This window comes from Amia ocellicauda, chromosome 4 (genome assembly GCF_036373705.1).
Source record: "Amia ocellicauda isolate fAmiCal2 chromosome 4, fAmiCal2.hap1, whole genome shotgun sequence".
NCBI classification, from domain to species: Eukaryota; Metazoa; Chordata; class Actinopteri; order Amiiformes; family Amiidae; genus Amia; species Amia ocellicauda.
In genome coordinates, this window is record NC_089853.1 from 31,550,013 (window position 1) to 31,559,319 (window position 9,307).

The window sequence follows — 9,307 nt, forward strand, 5'->3', positions numbered from 1 at the left end:
GAACACATGGAATCACTGCAACCAATATTATATTTGATAGTGGAGTGCTATCAATAACATCAAGTGGAAGATAGGTTCAATTAAAAACTTGCCAAATGAAAAACAATTTGTAATAGTTGCTAACCGGCGGAGAGAGCAGTGTTGAAATGCTGTTGGAAGCAGTGAAAGGTCTCTTCATCTTTGCATCAGAACAGCACTTGATTCTGACACGAAGGTTAAGTAGGTGTCATGTTCATTTCAAGTACTGCCAGAAATAACTAGCGTAATAACCCCCAACACACACACACACACACACACTGATAATAATAATAATAATAATAATAATAATAATAATAATAATAATAATAATAATGTTACATTATCGTGGAATTTTAATAAGCTATACATTATACAAATAAACCATATTTTAAAAGAAGTTAAAATGGCCATGACAAACTAAATATTTGGAATATATTCCTACAAAGGAAAATGTATAAGTGTGTGAGAACTCAGTTTAAAATATACCTGAATAACTTGCTGCAAACTAAAGTATTGTCTTGGTGCTCATCGCGCTTTCACATTACGCCGCCTGTCCCTTTAAGACTGCGAGGAAGCGGAAGTGTGACGGTAATGGCGTCAGCGCTGCTCAGGCCAGACCAATCAATCCTTTTCTATGCAAGCAACGCTCAGCCAGTGAAAATGCCTGTAAGTTGATACACAAATTGCATTTTATGTCTCTAACTCGTATTTATATTGATTGACACTTGATTACATGTGTATTTACCTTCAATTGAATGAGTTTTTGGTTGTTTGTGACAGCCTGCACGCGTTTATGGAGCTTGTTGTGGCGGACACATGGCACTGCGCGGGCTGCTCGTGGAAGGGCTGGGCCTGGTGTCGCTCGCATCTGCTGTGAAAGTGTACAAAACATGCATTTTGTGTAGTTCTAGTTTATGTTTCATGTTTATTGTTATCTTTTTGTTTAACTATGTATTCCCGCTCGCTTTTTTTTTTTTTTTTTTTAGCTGGGCCTTTGTTAATAATATCCAAGCACAGTGTATTGATATGATTAAAATATATATGCAGAAAATAATAATTAGTATCACTTTATTAGGCTTCCTAATTGAATTCCTGTTAGAGTTAAATGCAAGTGATTTGATTATTGTTCATACATAGAACGATGCATGAAAAAGCAGCTTCGCATCAGGACTCAAAATGTCGTCTGGGAAAGAATCGTCGTTACAATTAGATTTCATCTGCAGTTCTCGGTATTGGAAGATAAAACTGTGTTAAGATTTTCTGTAATAGTGAAGCCTTGTGGAAATGTGTGTTTTAGGCTTAATTTCGATACTTGGTGTGTAAACTCGTGGCTATGCAAACAGGTGTTCGTGTTGGAGTCTACATCAATATTTCGGATTTCATTTCAGTTGGCTAAAGATCTACTGCATCCTTCTCTTGAAGAAGAGAAGAGACAACATAAGAAGAAAAGATTGGTCCAGAGCCCGAATTCATACTTCATGGATGTGAAATGTCCAGGTATTAAACACTCATGTTCTGTGCACACAGTGTATGTTTGTGTGTGTGTCAAAGCCCGGTCTATTAACATGTTGCGTGTCTGTCTGCCCAGGCTGCTATAAGATCACTACGGTGTTCAGTCATGCCCAGACGGTGGTGCTGTGTGTGGGCTGCTCCACGGTGCTCTGCCAGCCTACAGGAGGGAAAGCAAGGCTCACAGAGGGTAGGTGGGGAATGTCCTGAACAAAGCTCTCATTCACTCTTTGTATCACAGTTGGAATTACTGTGGGGCTTCCTAAATCATTTAAACTCTGTATTTCTTGTAAGTGAAATTTCCATTGCAGAAATGGTTTCCTATCGTTCAACTGAGTGGCAAAACTAATTATACAAATGCAAAGGTGTATATATATGTAGACACACAAGCTGTGAAATACCACTAATATGTCTATTGAGGAACCAAACAGCACTAGCAAAATATGCTTCATATTTGTGTGGTAGCAACTCTTCTACACCTACATTAACCCTAGTCAGCAAGAATGTAGCCCATTCTCCTTTGATTTTACTGGAAAGCCCCAAGTTACAGGCTGCTCTTGTAGGGATTGGTCAAGTATAACTTAAATGTTATGGTGAGGATTCAGGAGATACTCTGCCAGTGTGATGAGAAGTGACCCACTATATCTGTCTCTGGACTCCCTATTGCAGTCTGGGCCAGGTTTTGGGTTGCGCTCCAGCCGACCAGAAGTGCTTATCTTGTCAGTGCAATCTGTAAACGTGTATCCTCCTTGCAAAAGGAAAATGACAGCAAGTATTACTGCATTCTTGTTTTGTCAGTGCTTTGTATGGTTCCATGTGTTTTTGGCTTTTATTTTACTTGGACAGTGAATCTTGCAACTCTAGGTAGTTTTTAAAATTTGAAATTGATACTATATAAACCTTTCAGGTACTTACTTAGTCAATTATATTATAAAAGTGCAGGTATAATTTCTCACCTAATGTTTTTCAGGTTGCTCTTTCAGAAGAAAGCAACATTAAAGGATGAAAATGGAAGTGTCACATTGTACAGAGAAGTTATGTTTCACATCACTGATCAATCAATGCCTTATTAACTATTCATTGATTCCAATGAATGCTAATTAAAATGTAATTATGTGTTTGAATGATTCATGGCAGGTTGTTTCTGTTGTGTAATCTGTTCGGTTCTGGAAATAAAGCCTTACATGTGTGCATAAGTCTGTCTCTATTACAGTAGTAATTTAAGCTTGATTTTAAAAATCTGGTCTTCCTTCTGTGGTCACAGCCCACTCTAGGGATGTTGGAAGACTTCTTACCCATGTTTCATTGCACAGTATCCATTTGTATTTTCCTGCTGCTCCATTTGTTGAAGCAAATATTAACAATTTTAAATTATTAGCCTGTATATTATCACGGAGGTTTGCTTGTATGTATTCAACTTGCTCACTCATGAGGCTTGCTTATACTTGCCTATGCATTTTCATAGTTTTGTTTATTAATATATATTCTATTCCCAAGCACCTGCTTTGAGAATTAACCACAGTAACTCAAAGCTTATTGAATGGTTTACTCCCACATAATGTAAACTTGTACCAAGTAATTAAAGTTATATTTAACTTACTATAAACAAATGCAAAATTATGAACTTGTGTTCTTAGGATAACACTAGGAGTTTCTATCCACATAATGGTGAAAGTAATATAACTATTCTAATAACTTGCTTTCATAAATCAAAGCACCTATTTAAAGTAGAACATTAATGAACTAGTATTGTGTCAGAAGCAACAGAATGACTGCCATATTATCAATATATATGTAGAGGTTCCTGGATGGTTTTCTTGCTGCTAACGAAAAAAGCATTTGGTAATGTTGGTATGCACAATACCACCACTATTGGGAGCTTCAGCACTATTGAACTAAATCCACATAGATGTAAGCTTGTTACAGTTCAAGTAAAACAAATTCTGACCTTCTTAAAATATGTGAAGTATCTATACAAATCCCTAAAAACAGATTGAGAATGCATTAATGGAGTCTGTCAGTGCCACAGAAACACAAACTACAATAAATACTTCCATTTTGATTTAGATTTCAGGAAGGTGTTCCCATTGGGGTGGAGGGGGGCCTTCAGCAGCGTTTGTAAGGTTCAGCCTGAGAACGAATGTGAATTTGATCAACACAAAGACAAAGTACACCTTACATTGAAGTTGAACAAGAAATTGAAGGCTTGCATTCAGATCTTACATACAAAAGAGTATATTTAAATAAAGTTACATACAACACCTAAATTATAAATATTATACCATGAATGTTTTGTGATTTTAGCAAGAGGAAATAAAGTTCAGGAAAAAATGATTCACTATCTTTTTCACCTTCATAGAAAGCATACATATCCTCATCATCACTTAAGGGCCCTTGAAAAACTTGAAGAAAAAGTTGGTGAATTATGGACAGGGTGGATCTTTTAACTGGCATTTAAAGTCAATTTAAATAATCATAACATGCAGTACACCACATGCAGTACACATTCAACATAACCCCATTTCACATTCATTGAGTCTGGCACTGAACCCCGGGTCTTGGTCCTTCGTCTTCCTCGTAGGCCTCGCCACTGTAACTTCTACGCTGGGATTCATGGTCGATTTCGGTGAGGTTAACCTCTTCCATATCATCCGTGATCATCAGTTCATCTCTGGGAGGAAGCAGAGCCTCCACTTTAGGAAGCATATGTGGTGGGAGCCATCCATTTTGAGGGAATGTTACCTAGGAAAATAAAATAAGCGCTTTAAGTCAGCTCAGGTAGGGAGAAAAGGTAAGCGTGCATTCCTGTGACATTCTTAAAAAAAGGTACACACACACACACCACTTTAAACAAGTCAGATCATACTTGAGAAAAGGGGAAAATCAAAAAAACTTACCAAAAACTGAATGATCAACTGTCCCTTCTCATAGGGATCTCTGTACACAGGCATACCTTCACTTTGGACACATTTGATGTCATTGTGTTTTATGACTTTTCCTGCAATGAGGAAAATAAATGTGTGGGTGCATGCAACATGTATAATTTAGAACTGATCGTGACAGTTTGTAAACAATGTAATTTATACAGAACTGTGGTCTTGCTTTGTTACGCTCATCCAAGTGCACAGTTCTTGTACCTACACAGTTATTTGTTTTACCATTAACCTTGACCAATGGTTTTGTGAGTAAAATCATTTAAAGGATAGAACTTATAATTTACCTGGAGGTGAGCTTATGAGGAGAATTCTGTTGTCAAGGGTCCGGATAGTCTTCTTGAACCCACAGAGGGCTTCCACCAGCTTGATCTCCATTTTCATGATGAGGTCATCTTCCTGCCTGTGGAACACGGCATGCTCCTTCTGATCCAGAACAATGATGACATCACCAGGTTCCAATCCAGGCTCCTGATCTCCCTCTCCATGGAATGTAATCTTCTGGCCATCCTTCATACCTGTCATATGGATGATGTTGTTTGGTTAGGAATGCATTATAGACGGAGAGATCTATAAAAAACACAATCTACCATTCTGCATGTGTGGATAAATTGTACATATTGGTCACCATATACATTACAGCATTCTCTGGATCCTCATTTTAAATTTAAAGGAAACTAATAAAGATTTAAATCACAATTACAAGGGAAGACAATGAGATCACCTGGCTGTAAAGGTCATTTTGCTGTGGTTACACCTTTTGGCATTTCTACAGCACACTAGAACAGCAGACCAACACCCACCTTTGTCAACATGAACTTCAAGGATCTTCTTCTTCCTCTCAACTTTGTGCCCATTGCAGGTCTTGCACCGATCTTTGGAGCTGAATCGCTCCCCTTGTCCTTGGCACTCTACACACATACTCTGAATCTGTTGAATCATGCCAGGTCCGATCTGCTGCACCTGGATCTGAACTCCTCTTCCTTTGCAGTTGGAGCATTTCTCTAAAGCTCCTTTCTTGCCACCATACCCTACAGATAATCGGAAGATATTTCAGTCTCAGAGACAGTAATACAAAAGTCAAAAGCATAAAATATCACACCAAAGAATATTTGAATACATTAAAACTTCTTTACTATAAACTTTGATAGTGTAAATCCAAATTTCTTCCTTATTTATGATATGAAACGTTTCTATCACACAGATTTTCTAAAAATAAACGCTTAATTTAACAATATGTACTTTGTGAAAGCTACCCCTCTCATAGACGTGCAACAGTAAAAGCACACATCCAAATTTATTTCAGAGCAACGCTGGTGCTTTCACACCCAAAGCTGACGGCAGTGAATACCAGCCTTCTCCGTTCATGCAAGCGAGATACGAGAAAGTAATACGAGATGTCTGAATCTTTGGAAAGGCCATCTGCTGGGTGGATTCAATTTTGCTTGGCTTGAAAAAGAGAAGGTAGAAGACATACCATCGCATTTCTCACAGATGACATTCTTTTGGAGGGCCAGTTTTCTCGTTGTGCCATTGTACATGTCTTCCAGGGAAACGCTCAGCTGATGTACCACATTCTTCCCTGTAATTTGAAGAAATAAAGCAATAAAAGGAGATATTGCAGCCGGGGATAGGGAGATCAATGTCCCCCGTCAATTATAGGCACCCCCCCACCACACACACTTTATGACAGACATGCTCATTAGTGCGTTATGAGCTAATACGCAAGTCACCTTGGGTAAGTCTGATAAATTACTTCTTTATAATACACTTGAGTAACAGGCATTGAAGAAGATGACCCTTCTTACTGTGGGAAACCTATAACTACATGCCAAACCCACCACAACACGCATCTATACATTCAATTATAACATTAACTCTCCTCTGTTCTTCACCTCTTTGTGGTAAACAGGAGAAATATGACGTCTCCTCCTGGCTCCGGTGACGTCGCATTACCATCTAAACATTCTCAGCCTAATCACATCAATTAAGGGACAGACTTCACTCACCTCTTCTTTCTCTGTGCATTCTGCCTCCACCCCCGAAAAACATGTTGAAAATGTCCATTGGGGAAGAGAAGTTCCCTCCTCCCATCCCACCTTCTTTAATAGCCTGCTCCCCCCCTTGGTCATACAAGTCCCTCTTTTTGGAGTCAGACAGGACCTCATAGGCTTGAGATATGAGTTTAAACTGAAGAAGGAACAGAGAAAAGTATGGACATTTTAAACAAGTGCATAGTTATTTGATCTGAAAATGTGCGTTTGTTTTCTTTCCCAAGCCCTACATATATAAAATGCAAACCTAATTCACAGTGCATGTGAAGGGTGACTACTAGATACTTGATACTAGCCAATACAAACACAAAGCCACACCAAGCAGTAATCACACCATGGCAGGGTAGGCTAGGGGAGAGTAAAAATCAGTTTGAATAAAAAGGGAAGATGCCTGTTATTCATGATAGGGACTCATTTCAAAGTGTGCGAGATATAACCAGTCCTTAATCGGAGTTATTGCATATATTCGTGTTTTCATTCATTTCCCAAATTACTGTACAATCCACACATACACCTTTCTGCATCTCCTGCTTAGCTGTCAACTTATTTCCCTTAAATGTAAGATTCAATGAAGGCGTTTGAAACGAAACAATATAAATGTGACAGCAGGTCCCGCAGCAGCTGCAGTAAGAGCTCCGCTGCTCTTTCCAGAAAGTTCCGCCGCGCCGCGCCGGCCGCAGTCGGCAGCCGCACAAGTGCACTCGGCCGCGGCCGCTCACACGTACCTTCTCCCCCTCGCTGGGGTTCTTGTCCGGGTGGTACTTCAGGGCCAGCTTCCTGTAGGCTTTCTTAATTTCCTCCGAGGTCGCGGCGGGCTTGACACCCAGAATGTCGTAGTAACCGGTTTCTCGGACCATGTTGAGATCTCAAATAAAAACGGCGGCTGGGGGAGATAAAAATAAAAATAAATTTAAAAATGGCAGATAAATGGCGCAGAAACAAATATGCATTTGTAAAGCCTGTATTCACAGACCGCTCACACTGAAGCTAGCGGCACAGACGCACGCTGTACAGGAATGAAGGCACCGACACTCACTGCTGCGTCTGAACGTCATTATATCCAGGTATATACGAATAACGGGCGTTCATTTTCACTAGGTAACACGACCAAACGGTGCCCGTCTCCACAGTGCAGCCCACGTACCTGTGCGGCAGACCAGCGGCTGTGCGCTCCGCTCTCCCTCGGTGTCGGTGCTCCGGCCGGGCGGCTGGGAAGATGGCCGGCTCGGCGCTTTATATGCGGCGCTGCGGAACTTTCTGGAGAGTAAACGCCACCTCACGCAGTGACGCCGCCGCGCCGACGGCTCTGGAAAGCGCGGCGGGTTGTTGTGCTGGTAGGATACAGCTCATGCACCCAGTATAGTGTAGTGAAAATGTGTTTCATTTGCTTAAGCTTAGTTGGCTATGGCTCTTCTTGACTTCTTGTTTTACATATGAATAGGAACAGCATAATAATAATAGATTAACAAGATTCCCACTGTCCCTATATATCTGCAGGCAGGGGCAGAGAAATCATAAACATGAGTTGTGGTATTCAAACTAACTCCTATCCGTGTCTGCTTGGTACAGTGATTCATGTGTACATGATACACAGAAGGTTGCTTGTATGTATTTATTATTGATTTGTAATTACACACACACACACACACACACACAGGATGCATTTTGTTTGGTTTGTCTTATAAGTGTGGTGTGGTGTACCATGGAGTAACTTTGTACCAAACAAAGTAGGGTAGTGTGGTACAACATGGTTAAAACATGGTCAAGTGAAGTGCGGGCACTGTGGTGAAATGTGGTGTACATCAAATTCTGTACCTCTGCTTAAGATTGCATAACCAGCACACAATGTTTTGACATGAAAGTGCAACAAAACATGAATGAGCATAGCCATCAAATTCAGCACCTCTGTCCACTCCCTATAGGGTAATGCTTATCCTCCACTCCATCTCCTGCTCCAGCGCTGGCTTTCTGCAACACATCCTGCAAGACAGTGATGACTGGAAAGTGACAGTAATACTGACTAAGCCCTGTTCACGACCGCTACACTCACTGTAGGTGCCTATCCGCAAAGCAGAACCCAGCAAACACACACTCACACGGACACTCAAACAGCTACACTCAGATAAGTCGATATACTATATGGGCCAAGGAGGAGGCTGTAAAACTTGTATCGCCTAAAACACAGCATTGTCCCCTGAAAACATGCCCGTCCCTGTTCTCCCTATGACACTTTTGTGGCCAACTGACTGGCTGCCTGTCTTGCTGTCACGCCCAGGCAGTGGACAGGAGGTTCGGACCCAAGTGCGGAAGCACGGGGTGGGGCAAAAAGCAGAGTCGGAGACAGTTTAGGGGTCGAAAGCAGCGAACAGAGTCCAGAGGGAGATCCAGGAGATGGGTCAAAAGGAAGGCAAGGGTCAATAATGGAGGCGTCAGTGGTAAATAAACAGTGCTTGGTAATACAACTCTCAGAAAATATAATATTTCAGAAAGTGTTTGAGGGACAAAGGGGTATATATATGCCGGGAAGAGGGCCGCAGGTAATAAAGGCTGGGAGTGCTGGGCCAATGGGAGGAGAGGGTGGAAGGAGAAAGTGCACAGGGTGAGTAGGAATGTCAATTGGGGAATGAGAGATTCAGGGTTAGAATGTGGGGGAGGATGACCTCTAGTGGCGCACAGGGGAAGTGCGGGGTAAATGCATAACATTTGCCTATTCAGACGTTTTGTGTATTCAAATATACTAATTTTCAGAGGCTTTCTTCATACTTGTCAACTTCATAACCATTAGGTTGCTTG

General features: G+C 40.9%; 2 protein-coding genes across 3 annotated transcripts; one reads left to right on the forward strand and one right to left on the reverse strand.

The window, feature by feature from the left end:
• The first annotated feature begins 568 nt into the window (after positions 1-568).
• On the forward strand, positions 569-2,723 carry rps27l (ribosomal protein S27 like). 2 transcript variants are annotated; one of them, XM_066701885.1, is made up of 4 exons: positions 569-684; positions 1,407-1,515; positions 1,607-1,717; positions 2,498-2,723. In XM_066701885.1, exons 1-4 carry the CDS (start codon positions 610-612, stop codon positions 2,524-2,526), a joined length of 324 nt encoding a protein of 107 aa, XP_066557982.1. In that variant the 5' UTR covers positions 569-609; the 3' UTR covers positions 2,527-2,723. The 2 variants fall into 2 exon arrangements, with proteins under 2 accessions (XP_066557982.1, XP_066557981.1); XM_066701884.1 differs by lacking the exon at positions 569-684 and adding an exon at positions 759-899.
• A 1,023-nt stretch (positions 2,724-3,746) lies between these two features.
• dnaja (DnaJ heat shock protein family (Hsp40) member A) lies at positions 3,747-7,792 on the reverse strand. The gene is made up of 8 exons (XM_066701883.1): positions 7,659-7,792; positions 7,240-7,397; positions 6,470-6,650; positions 5,938-6,042; positions 5,264-5,491; positions 4,748-4,978; positions 4,425-4,525; positions 3,747-4,269 (listed from the first exon to the last, which is right to left on the reverse strand). Exons 2-8 carry the CDS (start codon positions 7,369-7,371, stop codon positions 4,057-4,059), a joined length of 1,191 nt encoding a protein of 396 aa, XP_066557980.1. The 5' UTR covers positions 7,372-7,397; positions 7,659-7,792; the 3' UTR covers positions 3,747-4,056.
• Between the last annotated feature and the right edge of the window lie 1,515 nt (positions 7,793-9,307).

What these genes read in the sequence shown, in the direction of transcription:
- dnaja (XM_066701883.1), bottom strand. Translation starts at nt 7,371, where the DNA reads ATGGTCCGAGAAACCGGTTACTACGACATTCTGGGTGTCAAGCCCGCC. An exon ending in ACCCCAGCGAGGGGGAGAAG is followed by an intron (nt 6,651 to 7,239) that starts GTACGTGTGAGC and finishes TTCCTTCTTCAG; the next exon opens with TTTAAACTCATATCTCAAGC. An exon ending in TGAAGTTCATGTTGACAAAG is followed by an intron (nt 4,979 to 5,263) that starts GTGGGTGTTGGT and finishes TCCATATGACAG; the next exon opens with GTATGAAGGATGGCCAGAAG.
- rps27l (XM_066701884.1), top strand. Translation starts at nt 774, where the DNA reads ATGAGTTTTTGGTTGTTTGTGACAGCCTGCACGCGTTTATGGAGCTTG. An exon ending in CTCGCATCTGCTGTGAAAGT is followed by an intron (nt 900 to 1,406) that starts GTACAAAACATG and finishes ATTTCATTTCAG; the next exon opens with TTGGCTAAAGATCTACTGCA. An exon ending in GAAAGCAAGGCTCACAGAGG is followed by an intron (nt 1,718 to 2,497) that starts GTAGGTGGGGAA and finishes AATGTTTTTCAG; the next exon opens with GTTGCTCTTTCAGAAGAAAG.